We start from the raw sequence: 15656 nt of genomic DNA on the forward strand, positions 1-15656 counted from the left end.
ACAGTATTTATGCGACCTGCGACCATCTATGGAAGATCCTTTTGACTACAGCTTATTTCCTGCTGCCACAAATGAGCTACAATTCCTATTCAATGAAATAAATTTTCCGAAAGGCATCAAATCTACTTGAAATGATACGTGGCTATCAGCACCATTATTCAACACACATGCTCGACTGTGCGCAGACGCCTGTGGCGCAGCTCTTGGGTCCTGAGTCAGACGCAGTAGTTCCAAAAATCTCTCCTGATCGGCACTGTGCCGAAAATTTGTCTTGCTTGAGCTTCAGGTAGACGCCGGTTTGCAGCCAGGAAGCGGACAGCAGCAACTTTCAACTAGATTTGTAGTACTCAAACAACTCAGTAAAACAGCATGCATCTTTTGCAGAACTGGAAAAACTCGACCGTGACAGGATTCGAACCTGCAATCTTCGGATCCGAAGTCCGACGCCTTATCCATTAGGCCACACGGTCACTGGCGCAATATGCTTCCCCACACACACCTCATTGTCGCCATTTGTACGCGTGCCGGAATGAATTTCCCATCTTTGACGCAATTCTCCATCTCCAATTTCAGTACTAAAAAGGCGACGCTACTTCTTGCTGTGTCCCATCGCAAGTTACATTCAAGCCCTTGTGACGCTGATCAAACAAGAGGTTGCAAATCAGCTTCAATTGCTTACTGCCATCTCAGTCGCTTGCAGAAGGTGCCTCACCCTATGTCATACAATGGCGAGTTGCCTCTATTACCAAAGCGGCGGCGGCGCCGACGACGACGACAACGACGACAACCGCGAGAGTCTCTACCAGGGGTAGAAAATACATCACAAGAACTAAGTATTCCACGTCGGCATTCTCCGGAGACTGCCAAAAGCAGCAGTTTCTGGTGCCTACTTTAATAGCACCATTCGCACTATTCATTTGCGAGAGCATTTCTTAAATACCGAACCCATTCATAATTTTTTATATCCTTGACCGCTTTTTTCGAAAGATCTACGTTAGAAGGGGCTGTTACAAAATTCTTTTGCCTCCTGTGAGGATCGAACTCACGACCTCTGGTTTACTAGACCAGCGCTCTGCCACTGAGCTAAGGAGGCGCCGCCTAGTTCACATTTCGGGTACTTCAATCTTATGGACCAGTCAATCGGAGCCCTTCAGCTGGAAACGCACCGCATTAGCGACCATTATTTGTATTTAGTTAGCACAGCTGCTGCTTTCCTACACATCTCACACGATATCGATGTACGCCTAAAATTCCAAAACAACACTTTTATTTCATTTCAGAGCTACTTTCAGCTTCAAAAACCATTCCTCTGATATTCATACGAAGCTAGGCATCGTCGTAACCCGTTACGTTCATTACGCAAGGCTCACGAGAGGGGCGCAGGTTGCATCCGCGTAGACACAAAATTTTGCGCCGCCCAGCGTGCGGCTCGAACCCACGACCCTGAGATTAAGAGTCTCATGCTCTACCGACTGAGCTAGCCGAGCTCCACACAACGCGTCACGAGCCATACAGTATTTATGCGACCTGCGACCATCTATGGGAGATCCTTTTGACTACAGCTTATTTCCTGCTGCCACAAATGAGCTACAATTCCTATTCAATGAAATAAATTTTCCGAAAGGCATCAAATCTACTTGAAATGATACGTGGCTATCAGCACCATTATTCAACACACATGCTCGACTGTGCGCAGACGCCTGTGGCGCAGCTCTTGGGTCCTGAGTCAGACGCAGTAGTTCCAAAAATCTCTCCTGATCGGCACTGTGCCGAAAATTTCGCTACACAACCCCTTTGTCTTGCTTGAGCTTCAGGTAGACGCCGGTTTGCAGCCAGGAAGCGGACAGCAGCAACTTTCAACTAGATTTGTAGTACTCAAACAACTCAGTAAAACAGCATGCATCTTTTGCAGAACTGGAAAAACTCGACCGTGACAGGATTCGAACCTGCAATCTTCGGATCCGAAGTCCGACGCCTTATCCATTAGGCCACACGGTCACTGGCGCAATATGCTTCCCCACACACACCTCATTGTCGCCATTTGTACGCTTGCCGGAATGAATTTCCCATCTTTGACGCAATTCTCCATCTCCAATTTCAGTACTAAAAAGGCGACGCTACTTCTTGCTGTGTCCCATCGCAAGTTACATTCAAGCCCTTGTGACGCTGATCAAACAAGAGGTTGCAAATCAGCTTCAATCGCTTACTGCCATCTCAGTCGCTTGCAGAAGGTACCTCACCCTATGTCATACAATGGCGAGTTGCCGCTATTACCAAAGCGGCGGCGGCGCCGACGACGACGACGACAACCGCGAGGGTCTCTACCAGGGGTAGAAAATACATCACAAGAACTAAGTATTCCACGTCGGCATTCTCCGGAGACTGCCAAAAGCAGCAGTTTCTGGTGCCTACTTTACTAGCACCATTCGCACTATTCATTTGCGAGAGCATTTCTTAAATACCGAACCCATTCATAATTTTTTATATCCTTGACCGCTTTTTTCGAAAGATCTACGTTAGAAGGGGCTGTTACAAAATTCTTTTGCCTCCTGTGAGGATCGAACTCACGACCTCTGGTTTACTAGACCAGCGCTCTGCCACTTTTTTTTTTTTTTTTGTTTTTTTTTTTATCATCTGCATAGCAGTAGACGACAATTTGCAGTAAAGCTTATTGAACAGTTTTGCAGTTTTAAACAGCCTTTGGTTTCAATAATTTAATAAAATATACAACATGTCTATGTACAAATTAGCACCTTATTACTGAATAGTCTCAACAAAAAGAAATATTTAAGTTTTTGTCACAACTAAAATTTATAGGTATTACCACTGTGACATGGAATGAACAGTACACACTGCATAATTTTATCTACTCAGCAAGAATAAATTCTTACAATACAATTTCAGTCTTTACACCAATGTTACATCCCGCACATTTTACAACAAAAATATTTTGTACAAAAGGTGTTCTAAAAATAATATCAGTTGCCATACAAATATACTCCTTGTATAAAATATTATAAGAAAATGAAGATTTGACTCCAACGTTCTACATATCAGGACAATGTAAAACAACTACAAAAGATACATGAACAGTGAACTATGTGTCTCATGTAGTTAACAAGAGATCAGACTTTCCACCAGATTTCTGAAGGAACCTGGAAAACCCCTATTTTTTACCTTTAATGGTGTTATCAGCTAGCACTCTGTCCCAGTACTGAAGATTTTCGCTGCAATCCTGGTACTATATTACTAGTCTTCTGAACAACATCAAACATTTGATTTCCATATTTCACAGTAGATGCGACTGCTCCAAACATGCGGTCCATCAGACCTTTTTGAACAGGTTTATCCACTTTCTCTGGAGATTCATTAACATTAAGAAATGAAATTATCATTTTGTTGACCACTTCAGGCTTCTCTTGATGAGGATAGTGTCCAGTTTCATTTACAATTTTTACAAGGAATTTTTCTGTGAACTCTGTTGATGTGACAATACTTTCCAGAGTGAGACATGGATCCCGATTGCCAGTAATGAACATGCACGGTGCCTTCACTGGTTCACAAACAGGACTTATTCTTTGAAAAGGTAGGTTTCTGAAATAGTTGATGGCTCCAGTCCAATCCTCTTTCCTAGAAAAAGCATATTTGTTTGCTACAAGATAATCATCCGCATCACTCTTTTTTTGAAGATGAGGGTATCGCTGATTGATTATGCTCAGACCATTTCTTAAGGCTTCTGTTTCTGGTAAGTAAGGGAGTTGACTGAAACTGATCCAGCTCGAGTTGAAAACACTCTCTCTTGGAACTGTACTCCAGTAAACATTTGGGTGAGGACACGATATGCACACAAATTTTTCAACAATATCAGGGTATTGGTGTGCAAGGTACCAACATAATAATGCGCCAAGGTCATGAGCAACAACTGTACAGCTTGAGGTTCCAAGAGCTGTTATCAGTTCCTTCAGTTCTGCCAGTAATGTGTCAACACGGTAGCTCCTCCTCCAGGCTGGCTTATCTGAGTCACCAAATCCCTTAAGATCCAGAGCAACAACCCTGAAATGCTTTACGAGTGCTGGAATCTGGTATCGCCATGTTAACCAGCAATCAGGAAAACCATGCAAGAGCAAAAGCATCGGCTTACTTCGTGAACCAGCTTCTACATAATGTAGCTTGGCACCTTTGACTTTTATATACGAATGTTGCCCCAGTGAAGAGTCAACCAGGCATTGAGGAGGTTTCTCTCTATCCTGTAGATTTAGATTTAATGGGCTCCATAATGATCTGACGAGTCTTCGGAAAACAACCCAGCTGCCAATAACACACGATATTGCGTGTATTCGCAATGTATCCCAATGCGATATGCTCACAACACAACCTTCTTTTTCACTCATTATGTTTGCCATTCTCCGTGACTGTCACTCACTGCAAAATCTCACCACCAACTACAACCAAGCAATGAACTTTAAAACTGCCACTGAGCTAAGGAGGCGCCGCCTAGTGCACATTTCGGGTACTTCAATCTTATGGACCAGTCAATCGGAGCCCTTCAGCTGGAAACGCACCGCATTAGCGACCATTATTTGTATTTAGTTAGCACAGCTGCTGCTTTCCTACACATCTCACACGATATCGATGTACGCCTAAAATTCCAAAACAACACTTTTATTTCATTTCAGAGCTACTTTCAGCTTCAAAAACCATTCCTCTGATATTCATACGAAGCTAGGCATCGTCGTAACCCGTTACGTTCATTACGCAAGGCTCACGAGAGGGGCGCAGGTTGCATCCGCGTAGACACAAAATTTTGCGCCGCCCAGCGTGGGGCTCGAACCCACGACCCTGAGATTAAGAGTCTCATGCTCTACCGACTGAGCTAGCCGGGCTCCACACAACGCGTCACGAGCCATACAGTATTTATGCGACCTGCGACCATCTATGGAAGATCCTTTTGACTACAGCTTATTTCCTGCTGCCACAAATGAGCTACAATTCCTATTCAATGAAATAAATTTTCCGAAAGGCATCAAATCTACTTGAAATGATACGTGGCTATCAGCACCATTATTCAACACACATGCTCGACTGTGCGCAGACGCCTGTGGCGCAGCTCTTGGGTCCTGAGTCAGACGCAGTAGTTCCAAAAATCTCTCCTGATCGGCACTGTGCCGAAAATTTCGCTACACAACCCCTTTGTCTTGCTTGAGCTTCAGGTAGACGCCGGTTTGCAGCCAGGAAGCGGACAGCAGCAACTTTCAACTAGATTTGTAGTACTCAAACAACTCAGTAAAACAGCATGCATCTTTTGCAGAACTGGAAAAACTCGACCGTGACAGGATTCGAACCTGCAATCTTCGGATCCGAAGTCCGACGCCTTATCCATTAGGCCACACGGTCACTGGCGCAATATGCTTCCCCACACACACCTCATTGTCGCCATTTGTACGCTTGCCGGAATGAATTTCCCATCTTTGACGCAATTCTCCATCTCCAATTTCAGTACTAAAAAGGCGACGCTACTTCTTGCTGTGTCCCATCGCAAGTTACATTCAAGCCCTTGTGACGCTGATCAAACAAGAGGTTGCAAATCAGCTTCAATTGCTTACTGCCATCTCAGTCGCTTGCAGAAGGTGCCTCACCCTATGTCACACAATGGCGAGTTGCCTCTATTACCAAAGCGGCGGCGGCGCCGACGACGACGACGACAACCGCGAGGGTCTCTACCAGGGGTAGAAAATACATCACAAGAACTAAGTATTCCACGTCGGCATTCTCCGGAGACTGCCAAAAGCAGCAGTTTCTGGTGCCTACTTTAATAGCACCATTCGCACTATTCATTTGCGAGAGCATTTCTTAAATACCGAACCCATTCATAATTTTTTATATCCTTGACCGCTTTTTTCGGAAGATCTACGTTAGAAGGGGCTGTTACAAAATTCTTTTGCCTCCTGTGAGGATCGAACTCACGACCGCTGGTTTACTAGACCAGCGCTCTGCCACTGAGCTAAGGAGGCGCCGCCTAGTGCACATTTCGGGTACTTCAATCTTATGGACCAGTCAATCGGAGCCCTTCAGCTGGAAACGCACCGCATTAGCGACCATTATTTGTATTTAGTTAGCACAGCTGCTGCTTTCCTACACATCTCACACGATATCGATGTACGCCTAAAATTCCAAAACAACACTTTTATTTCATTTCAGAGCTACTTTCAGCTTCAAAAACCATTCCTCTGATATTCATACGAAGCTAGGCATCGTCGTAACCCGTTACGTTCATTACGCAAGGCTCACGAGAGGGGCGCAGGTTGCATCCGCGTAGACACAAAATTTTGCGCCGCCCAGCGTGGGGCTCGAACCCACGACCCTGAGATTAAGAGTCTCATGCTCTACCGACTGAGCTAGCCGGGCTCCACACAACGCGTCACGAGCCATACAGTATTTATGCGACCTGCGACCATCTATGGAAGATCCTTTTGACTACAGCTTATTTCCTGCTGCCACAAATGAGCTACAATTCCTATTCAATGAAATAAATTTTCCGAAAGGCATCAAATCTACTTGAAATGATACGTGGCTATCAGCACCATTATTCAACACACATGCTCGACTGTGCGCAGACGCCTGTGGCGCAGCTCTTGGGTCCTGAGTCAGACGCAGTAGTTCCAAAAATCTCTCCTGATCGGCACTGTGCCGAAAATTTGTCTTGCTTGAGCTTCAGGTAGACGCCGGTTTGCAGCCAGGAAGCGGACAGCAGCAACTTTCAACTAGATTTGTAGTACTCAAACAACTCAGTAAAACAGCATGCATCTTTTGCAGAACTGGAAAAACTCGACCGTGACAGGATTCGAACCTGCAATCTTCGGATCCGAAGTCCGACGCCTTATCCATTAGGCCACACGGTCACTGGCGCAATATGCTTCCCCACACACACCTCATTGTCGCCATTTGTACGCGTGCCGGAATGAATTTCCCATCTTTGACGCAATTCTCCATCTCCAATTTCAGTACTAAAAAGGCGACGCTACTTCTTGCTGTGTCCCATCGCAAGTTACATTCAAGCCCTTGTGACGCTGATCAAACAAGAGGTTGCAAATCAGCTTCAATTGCTTACTGCCATCTCAGTCGCTTGCAGAAGGTGCCTCACCCTATGTCATACAATGGCGAGTTGCCTCTATTACCAAAGCGGCGGCGGCGCCGACGACGACGACGACGACGACAACCGCGAGGGTCTCTACCAGGGGTAGAAAATACATCACAAGAACTAAGTATTCCACGTCGGCATTCTCCGGAGACTGCCAAAAGCAGCAGTTTCTGGTGCCTACTTTAATAGCACCATTCGCACTATTCATTTGCGAGAGCATTTCTTAAATACCGAACCCATTCATAATTTTTTATATCCTTGACCGTTTTTTTCGAAAGATCTACGTTAGAAGGGGCTGTTACAAAATTCTTTTGCCTCCTGTGAGGATCGAACTCACGACCTCTGGTTTACGAGACCAGCGCTCTGCCACTGAGCTAAGGAGGCGCCGCCTAGTGCACGTTTCGGGTACTTCAATCTTATGGACCAGTCAATCGGAGCCCTTCAGCTGGAAACGCACCGCATTAGCGACCATTATTTGTATTTAGTTAGCACAGCTGCTGCTTTCCTACACATCTCACACGATATCGATGTACGCCTAAAATTCCAAAACAACACTTTTATTTCATTTCAGAGCTACTTTCAGCTTCAAAAACCATTCCTCTGATATTCATACGAAGCTAGGCATCGTCGTAACCCGTTACGTTCATTACGCAAGGCTCACGAGAGGGGCGCAGGTTGCATCCGCGTAGACACAAAATTTTGCGCCGCCCAGCGTGCGGCTCGAACCCACGACCCTGAGATTAAGAGTCTCATGCTCTACCGACTGAGCTAGCCGAGCTCCACACAACGCGTCACGAGCCATACAGTATTTATGCGACCTGCGACCATCTATGGGAGATCCTTTTGACTACAGCTTATTTCCTGCTGCCACAAATGAGCTACAATTCCTATTCAATGAAATAAATTTTCCGAAAGGCATCAAATCTACTTGAAATGATACGTGGCTATCAGCACCATTATTCAACACACATGCTCGACTGTGCGCAGACGCCTGTGGCGCAGCTCTTGGGTCCTGAGTCAGACGCAGTAGTTCCAAAAATCTCTCCTGATCGGCACTGTGCCGAAAATTTCGCTACACAACCCCTTTGTCTTGCTTGAGCTTCAGGTAGACGCCGGTTTGCAGCCAGGAAGCGGACAGCAGCAACTTTCAACTAGATTTGTAGTACTCAAACAACTCAGTAAAACAGCATGCATCTTTTGCAGAACTGGAAAAACTCGACCGTGACAGGATTCGAACCTGCAATCTTCGGATCCGAAGTCCGACGCCTTATCCATTAGGCCACACGGTCACTGGCGCAATATGCTTCCCCACACACACCTCATTGTCGCCATTTGTACGCTTGCCGGAATGAATTTCCCATCTTTGACGCAATTCTCCATCTCCAATTTCAGTACTAAAAAGGCGACGCTACTTCTTGCTGTGTCCCATCGCAAGTTACATTCAAGCCCTTGTGACGCTGATCAAACAAGAGGTTGCAAATCAGCTTCAATCGCTTACTGCCATCTCAGTCGCTTGCAGAAGGTACCTCACCCTATGTCATACAATGGCGAGTTGCCGCTATTACCAAAGCGGCGGCGGCGCCGACGACGACGACGACAACCGCGAGGGTCTCTACCAGGGGTAGAAAATACATCACAAGAACTAAGTATTCCACGTCGGCATTCTCCGGAGACTGCCAAAAGCAGCAGTTTCTGGTGCCTACTTTACTAGCACCATTCGCACTATTCATTTGCGAGAGCATTTCTTAAATACCGAACCCATTCATAATTTTTTATATCCTTGACCGCTTTTTTCGAAAGATCTACGTTAGAAGGGGCTGTTACAAAATTCTTTTGCCTCCTGTGAGGATCGAACTCACGACCTCTGGTTTACTAGACCAGCGCTCTGCCACTTTTTTTTTTTTTTTTGTTTTTTTTTTTATCATCTGCATAGCAGTAGACGACAATTTGCAGTAAAGCTTATTGAACAGTTTTGCAGTTTTAAACAGCCTTTGGTTTCAATAATTTAATAAAATATACAACATGTCTATGTACAAATTAGCACCTTATTACTGAATAGTCTCAACAAAAAGAAATATTTAAGTTTTTGTCACAACTAAAATTTATAGGTATTACCACTGTGACATGGAATGAACAGTACACACTGCATAATTTTATCTACTCAGCAAGAATAAATTCTTACAATACAATTTCAGTCTTTACACCAATGTTACATCCCGCACATTTTACAACAAAAATATTTTGTACAAAAGGTGTTCTAAAAATAATATCAGTTGCCATACAAATATACTCCTTGTATAAAATATTATAAGAAAATGAAGATTTGACTCCAACGTTCTACATATCAGGACAATGTAAAACAACTACAAAAGATACATGAACAGTGAACTATGTGTCTCATGTAGTTAACAAGAGATCAGACTTTCCACCAGATTTCTGAAGGAACCTGGAAAACCCCTATTTTTTACCTTTAATGGTGTTATCAGCTAGCACTCTGTCCCAGTACTGAAGATTTTCGCTGCAATCCTGGTACTATATTACTAGTCTTCTGAACAACATCAAACATTTGATTTCCATATTTCACAGTAGATGCGACTGCTCCAAACATGCGGTCCATCAGACCTTTTTGAACAGGTTTATCCACTTTCTCTGGAGATTCATTAACATTAAGAAATGAAATTATCATTTTGTTGACCACTTCAGGCTTCTCTTGATGAGGATAGTGTCCAGTTTCATTTACAATTTTTACAAGGAATTTTTCTGTGAACTCTGTTGATGTGACAATACTTTCCAGAGTGAGACATGGATCCCGATTGCCAGTAATGAACATGCACGGTGCCTTCACTGGTTCACAAACAGGACTTATTCTTTGAAAAGGTAGGTTTCTGAAATAGTTGATGGCTCCAGTCCAATCCTCTTTCCTAGAAAAAGCATATTTGTTTGCTACAAGATAATCATCCGCATCACTCTTTTTTTGAAGATGAGGGTATCGCTGATTGATTATGCTCAGACCATTTCTTAAGGCTTCTGTTTCTGGTAAGTAAGGGAGTTGACTGAAACTGATCCAGCTCGAGTTGAAAACACTCTCTCTTGGAACTGTACTCCAGTAAACATTTGGGTGAGGACACGATATGCACACAAATTTTTCAACAATATCAGGGTATTGGTGTGCAAGGTACCAACATAATAATGCGCCAAGGTCATGAGCAACAACTGTACAGCTTGAGGTTCCAAGAGCTGTTATCAGTTCCTTCAGTTCTGCCAGTAATGTGTCAACACGGTAGCTCCTCCTCCAGGCTGGCTTATCTGAGTCACCAAATCCCTTAAGATCCAGAGCAACAACCCTGAAATGCTTTACGAGTGCTGGAATCTGGTATCGCCATGTTAACCAGCAATCAGGAAAACCATGCAAGAGCAAAAGCATCGGCTTACTTCGTGAACCAGCTTCTACATAATGTAGCTTGGCACCTTTGACTTTTATATACGAATGTTGCCCCAGTGAAGAGTCAACCAGGCATTGAGGAGGTTTCTCTCTATCCTGTAGATTTAGATTTAATGGGCTCCATAATGATCTGACGAGTCTTCGGAAAACAACCCAGCTGCCAATAACACACGATATTGCGTGTATTCGCAATGTATCCCAATGCGATATGCTCACAACACAACCTTCTTTTTCACTCATTATGTTTGCCATTCTCCGTGACTGTCACTCACTGCAAAATCTCACCACCAACTACAACCAAGCAATGAACTTTAAAACTGCCACTGAGCTAAGGAGGCGCCGCCTAGTGCACATTTCGGGTACTTCAATCTTATGGACCAGTCAATCGGAGCCCTTCAGCTGGAAACGCACCGCATTAGCGACCATTATTTGTATTTAGTTAGCACAGCTGCTGCTTTCCTACACATCTCACACGATATCGATGTACGCCTAAAATTCCAAAACAACACTTTTATTTCATTTCAGAGCTACTTTCAGCTTCAAAAACCATTCCTCTGATATTCATACGAAGCTAGGCATCGTCGTAACCCGTTACGTTCATTACGCAAGGCTCACGAGAGGGGCGCAGGTTGCATCCGCGTTGACACAAAATTCTGCGCCGCCCAGCGTGGGGCTCGAACCCACGACCCTGAGATTAAGAGTCTCATGCTCTACCGACTGAGCTAGCCGGGCTCCACACAACGCGTCACAAGCCATACAGTATTTATGCGACCTGCGACCATCTATGGAAGATCCTTTTGACTACAGCTTATTTCGTGCTGCCACAAATGAGCTACAATTCCTATTCAATGAAATAAATTTTCCGAAAGGCATCAAATCTACTTGAAATGATACGTGGCTATCAGCACCATTATTCAACACACATGCTCGACTGTGCGCAGACGCCTGTGGCGCAGCTCTTGGGTCCTGAGTCAGACGCAGTAGTTCCAAAAATCTCTCCTGATCGACACTGTGCCGAAAATTTCGCTACACAACCCCTTTGTCTTGCTTGAGCTTCAGGTAGACGCCGGTTTGCAGCCAGGAAGCGGACAGCAGCAACTTTCAACTAGATTTGTAGTACTCAAACAACTCAGTAAAACAGCATGCATCTTTTGCAGAACTGGAAAAACTCGACCGTGACAGGATTCGAACCTGCAATCTTCGGATCCGAAGTCCGACGCCTTATCCATTAGGCCACACGGTCACTGGCGCAATATGCTTCCCCACACACACCTCATTGTCGCCATTGGTACGCGGGCCGGAATGAATTTCCCATCTTTGACGCAATTCTCCATCTCCAATTTCAGTACTAAAAAGGCGACGCTACTTCTTGCTGTGTCCCATCGCAAGTTACATTCAAGCCCTTGTGACGCTGATCAAACAAGAGGTTGCAAATCAGCTTCAATTGCTTACTGCCATCTCAGTCGCTTGCAGAAGGTGCCTCACCCTATGTCATACAATGGCGAGTTGCCTCTATTACCAAAGCGGCGGCGGCGCCGACGACGACGACAACCGCAAGGGTCTCTACCAGGGGTAGAAAATACATCACAAGAACTAAGTATTCCACGTCGGCATTCTCCGGAGACTGCCAAAAGCAGCAGTTTCTGGTGCCTACTTTAATAGCACCATTCGCACTATTCATTTGCGAGAGCATTTCTTAAATACCGAACCCATTCATAATTTTTTATATCATTGACCGCTTTTTTCGAAAGATCTACGTTAGAAGGGGCTGTTACAAAATTCTTTTGCCTCCTGTGAGGATCGAACTCACGACCTCTGGTTTACTAGACCAGCGCTCTGCCACTGAGCTAAGGAGGCGCCGCCTAGTTCACATTTCGGGTACTTCAATCTTATGGACCAGTCAATCGGAGCCCTTCAGCTGGAAAAGCACCGCATTAGCGACCATTATTTGTATTTAGTTAGCACAGCTGCTGCTTTCCTACACATCTCACACGATATCGATGTACGCCTAAAATTCCAAAACAACACTTTTATTTCATTTCAGAGCTACTTTCAGCTTCAAAAACCATTCCTCTGATATTCATACGAAGCTAGGCATCGTCGTAACCCGTTACGTTCATTACGCAAGGCTCACGAGAGGGGCGCAGGTTGCATCCGCGTAGACACAAAATTTTGCGCCGCCCAGCGTGGGGCTCGAACCCACGACCCTGAGATTAAGAGTCTCATGCTCTACGAACTGAGCTAGCCGGGCTCCACACAACACGTCACGAGCCATACAGTATTTATGCGACCTGCGACCATCTATGGAAGATCCTTTTGACTACAGCTTATTTCCTGCTGCCACAAATGAGCTACAATTCCTATTCAATGAAATAAATTTTCCGAAAGGCATCAAATCTACTTGAAATGATACGTGGCTATCAGCACCATTATTCAACACACATGCTCGACTGTGCGCAGACGCCTGTGGCGTAGCTCTTGGGTCCTGAGTCAGACGCAGTAGTTCCAAAAATCTCTCCTGATCGGCACTGTGCCGAAAATTTCGCTACACAACCCCTTTGTCTTGCTTGAGCTTCAGGTAGACGCCGGTTTGCAGCCAGGAAGCGGACAGCAGCAACTTTCAACTAGATTTGTAGTACTCAAACAACTCAGTAAAACAGCATGCATCTTTTGCAGAACTGGAAAAACTCGACCGTGACAGGATTCGAACCTGCAATCTTCGGATCCGAAGTCCGACGCCTTATCCATTAGGCCACACGGTCACTGGCGCAATATGCTTCCCCACACACACCTCATTGTCGCCATTTGTACGCTTGCCGGAATGAATTTCCCATCTTTGACGCAATTCTCCATCTCCAATTTCAGTACTAAAAAGGCGACGCTACTTCTTGCTGTGTCCCATCGCAAGTTACATTCAAGCCCTTGTGACGCTGATCAAACAAGAGGTTGCAAATCAGCTTCAATTGCTTACTGCCATCTCAGTCGCTTGCAGAAGGTGCCTCACCCTATGTCATACAATGGCGAGTTGCCTCTATTACCAAAGCGGCGGCGGCGCCGACGACGACGACGACAACCGCGAGGGTCTCTACCAGGGGTAGAAAATACATCACAAGAACTAAGTATTCCACGTCGGCATTCTCCGGAGACTGCCAAAAGCAGCAGTTTCTGGTGCCTACTTTAATAGCACCATTCGCACTATTCATTTGCGAGAGCATTTCTTAAATACCGAACCCATTCATAATTTTTTATATCCTTGACCGCTTTTTTCGGAAGATCTACGTTAGAAGGGGCTGTTACAAAATTCTTTTGCCTCCTGTGAGGATCGAACTCACGACCGCTGGTTTACTAGACCAGCGCTCTGCCACTGAGCTAAGGAGGCGCCGCCTAGTGCACATTTCGGGTACTTCAATCTTATGGACCAGTCAATCGGAGCCCTTCAGCTGGAAACGCACCGCATTAGCGACCATTATTTGTATTTAGTTAGCACAGCTGCTGCTTTCCTACACATCTCACACGATATCGATGTACGCCTAAAATTCCAGAACAACACTTTTATTTCATTTCAGAGCTACTTTCAGCTTCAAAAACCATTCCTCTGATATTCATACGAAGCTAGGCATCGTCGTAACCCGTTACGTTCATTACGCAAGGCTCACGAGAGGGGCGCAGGTTGCATCCGCGTAGACACAAAATTTTGCGCCGCCCAGCGTGGGGCTCGAACCCACGACCCTGAGATTAAGAGTCTCATGCTCTACGAACTGAGCTAGCCGGGCTCCACACAACACGTCACGAGCCATACAGTATTTATGCGACCTGCGACCATCTATGGAAGATCCTTTTGACTACAGCTTATTTCCTGCTGCCACAAATGAGCTACAATTCCTATTCAATGAAATAAATTTTCCGAAAGGCATCAAATCTACTTGAAATGATACGTGGCTATCAGCACCATTATTCAACACACATGCTCGACTGTGCGCAGACGCCTGTGGCGTAGCTCTTGGGTCCTGAGTCAGACGCAGTAGTTCCAAAAATCTCTCCTGATCGGCACTGTGCCGAAAATTTCGCTACACAACCCCTTTGTCTTGCTTGAGCTTCAGGTAGACGCCGGTTTGCAGCCAGGAAGCGGACAGCAGCAACTTTCAACTAGATTTGTAGTACTCAAACAACTCAGTAAAACAGCATGCATCTTTTGCAGAACTGGAAAAACTCGACCGTGACAGGATTCGAACCTGCAATCTTCGGATCCGAAGTCCGACGCCTTATCCATTAGGCCACACGGTCACTGGCGCAATATGCTTCCCCACACACACCTCATTGTCGCCATTTGTACGCTTGCCGGAATGAATTTCCCATCTTTGACGCAATTCTCCATCTCCAATTTCAGTACTAAAAAGGCGACGCTACTTCTTGCTGTGTCCCATCGCAAGTTACATTCAAGCCCTTGTGACGCTGATCAAACAAGAGGTTGCAAATCAGCTTCAATTGCTTACTGCCATCTCAGTCGCTTGCAGAAGGTGCCTCACCCTATGTCATACAATGGCGAGTTGCCTCTATTACCAAAGCGGCGGCGGCGCCGACGACGACGACAACCGCGAGGGTCTCTACCAGGGGTAGAAAATACATCACAAGAACTAAGTATTCCACGTCGGCATTCTCCGGAGACTGCCAAAAGCAGCAGTTTCTGGTGTCTACTTTAATAGCACCATTCGCACTATTCATTTGCGAGAGCATTTCTTAAATACCGAACCCATTCATAATTTTTTATATCCTTGACCGCTTTTTTCGGAAGATCTACGTTAGAAGGGGCTGTTACAAAATTCTTTTGCCTCCTGTGAGGATCGAACTCACGACCGCTGGTTTACTAGACCAGCGCTCTGCCACTGAGCTAAGGAGGCGCCGCCTAGTGCACATTTCGGGTACTTCAATCTTATGGACCAGTCAATCGGAGCCCTTCAGCTGGAAACGCACCGCATTAGCGACCATTATTTGTATTTAGTTAGCACAGCTGCTGCTTTCCTACACATCTCACACGATATCGATGTACGCCTAAAATTCCAAAACAACACTTTTATT

General features: G+C 45.3%; 2 protein-coding genes and 21 non-coding genes across 23 annotated transcripts; all 23 read right to left on the bottom strand.

Annotated features, from left to right (window-relative positions):
• Nucleotides 1-397: 397 nt before the first annotated feature.
• On the bottom strand, nucleotides 398-470 carry Trnar-ucg. Its single transcript has one exon. It is a non-coding gene; the product is annotated as a tRNA-Arg (tRNA).
• Nucleotides 471-1021: 551 nt separating this feature from the next.
• Nucleotides 1022-1093, bottom strand: Trnat-agu. Its single transcript has one exon. It is a non-coding gene; the product is annotated as a tRNA-Thr (tRNA).
• Nucleotides 1094-1414: 321 nt separating this feature from the next.
• Nucleotides 1415-1487, bottom strand: Trnak-cuu. The gene has a single exon. It is a non-coding gene; the product is annotated as a tRNA-Lys (tRNA).
• Nucleotides 1488-1925: 438 nt separating this feature from the next.
• On the bottom strand, nucleotides 1926-1998 carry Trnar-ucg. The gene has a single exon. It is a non-coding gene; the product is annotated as a tRNA-Arg (tRNA).
• A 988-nt stretch (nucleotides 1999-2986) lies between these two features.
• On the bottom strand, nucleotides 2987-4403 carry LOC124740732 (epoxide hydrolase 4-like). Its single transcript, XM_047248633.1, has one exon. It carries the CDS (start codon nucleotides 4401-4403, stop codon nucleotides 3192-3194), a length of 1212 nt encoding a protein of 403 aa, XP_047104589.1. The 3' UTR covers nucleotides 2987-3191.
• Nucleotides 4404-4810: 407 nt separating this feature from the next.
• On the bottom strand, nucleotides 4811-4883 carry Trnak-cuu. The gene has a single exon. It is a non-coding gene; the product is annotated as a tRNA-Lys (tRNA).
• Nucleotides 4884-5321: 438 nt separating this feature from the next.
• Trnar-ucg lies at nucleotides 5322-5394 on the bottom strand. Its single transcript has one exon. It is a non-coding gene; the product is annotated as a tRNA-Arg (tRNA).
• A 545-nt stretch (nucleotides 5395-5939) lies between these two features.
• On the bottom strand, nucleotides 5940-6011 carry Trnat-agu. Its single transcript has one exon. It is a non-coding gene; the product is annotated as a tRNA-Thr (tRNA).
• A 321-nt stretch (nucleotides 6012-6332) lies between these two features.
• Trnak-cuu lies at nucleotides 6333-6405 on the bottom strand. Its single transcript has one exon. It is a non-coding gene; the product is annotated as a tRNA-Lys (tRNA).
• Nucleotides 6406-6826: 421 nt separating this feature from the next.
• Trnar-ucg lies at nucleotides 6827-6899 on the bottom strand. The gene has a single exon. It is a non-coding gene; the product is annotated as a tRNA-Arg (tRNA).
• Nucleotides 6900-7450: 551 nt separating this feature from the next.
• On the bottom strand, nucleotides 7451-7522 carry Trnat-cgu. The gene has a single exon. It is a non-coding gene; the product is annotated as a tRNA-Thr (tRNA).
• Nucleotides 7523-7843: 321 nt separating this feature from the next.
• On the bottom strand, nucleotides 7844-7916 carry Trnak-cuu. Its single transcript has one exon. It is a non-coding gene; the product is annotated as a tRNA-Lys (tRNA).
• Nucleotides 7917-8354: 438 nt separating this feature from the next.
• On the bottom strand, nucleotides 8355-8427 carry Trnar-ucg. The gene has a single exon. It is a non-coding gene; the product is annotated as a tRNA-Arg (tRNA).
• Nucleotides 8428-9415: 988 nt separating this feature from the next.
• On the bottom strand, nucleotides 9416-10832 carry LOC124740733 (epoxide hydrolase 4-like). Its single transcript, XM_047248634.1, has one exon. The coding sequence runs from the start codon at nucleotides 10830-10832 to the stop codon at nucleotides 9621-9623; it is 1212 nt and encodes a 403-aa protein (XP_047104590.1). The 3' UTR covers nucleotides 9416-9620.
• A 407-nt stretch (nucleotides 10833-11239) lies between these two features.
• On the bottom strand, nucleotides 11240-11312 carry Trnak-cuu. Its single transcript has one exon. It is a non-coding gene; the product is annotated as a tRNA-Lys (tRNA).
• Nucleotides 11313-11750: 438 nt separating this feature from the next.
• Trnar-ucg lies at nucleotides 11751-11823 on the bottom strand. The gene has a single exon. It is a non-coding gene; the product is annotated as a tRNA-Arg (tRNA).
• Nucleotides 11824-12365: 542 nt separating this feature from the next.
• Nucleotides 12366-12437, bottom strand: Trnat-agu. Its single transcript has one exon. It is a non-coding gene; the product is annotated as a tRNA-Thr (tRNA).
• A 321-nt stretch (nucleotides 12438-12758) lies between these two features.
• On the bottom strand, nucleotides 12759-12831 carry Trnak-cuu. The gene has a single exon. It is a non-coding gene; the product is annotated as a tRNA-Lys (tRNA).
• Nucleotides 12832-13269: 438 nt separating this feature from the next.
• Trnar-ucg lies at nucleotides 13270-13342 on the bottom strand. Its single transcript has one exon. It is a non-coding gene; the product is annotated as a tRNA-Arg (tRNA).
• A 545-nt stretch (nucleotides 13343-13887) lies between these two features.
• Nucleotides 13888-13959, bottom strand: Trnat-agu. Its single transcript has one exon. It is a non-coding gene; the product is annotated as a tRNA-Thr (tRNA).
• A 321-nt stretch (nucleotides 13960-14280) lies between these two features.
• Nucleotides 14281-14353, bottom strand: Trnak-cuu. Its single transcript has one exon. It is a non-coding gene; the product is annotated as a tRNA-Lys (tRNA).
• A 438-nt stretch (nucleotides 14354-14791) lies between these two features.
• On the bottom strand, nucleotides 14792-14864 carry Trnar-ucg. Its single transcript has one exon. It is a non-coding gene; the product is annotated as a tRNA-Arg (tRNA).
• Nucleotides 14865-15406: 542 nt separating this feature from the next.
• Nucleotides 15407-15478, bottom strand: Trnat-agu. Its single transcript has one exon. It is a non-coding gene; the product is annotated as a tRNA-Thr (tRNA).
• Between the last annotated feature and the right edge of the window lie 178 nt (nucleotides 15479-15656).

The sequence above is a fragment of the Schistocerca piceifrons genome, unplaced genomic scaffold (genome assembly GCF_021461385.2).
Source record: "Schistocerca piceifrons isolate TAMUIC-IGC-003096 unplaced genomic scaffold, iqSchPice1.1 HiC_scaffold_1813, whole genome shotgun sequence".
Classification (NCBI taxonomy): Eukaryota; Metazoa; Arthropoda; class Insecta; order Orthoptera; family Acrididae; genus Schistocerca; species Schistocerca piceifrons.

Bases quoted from the DNA above. Each gene is read 5' to 3' on its own strand.
- LOC124740732 (XM_047248633.1), bottom strand. From the start codon at position 4,403: ATGGCAAACATAATGAGTGAAAAAGAAGGTTGTGTTGTGAGCATATCG.
- LOC124740733 (XM_047248634.1), bottom strand. From the start codon at position 10,832: ATGGCAAACATAATGAGTGAAAAAGAAGGTTGTGTTGTGAGCATATCG.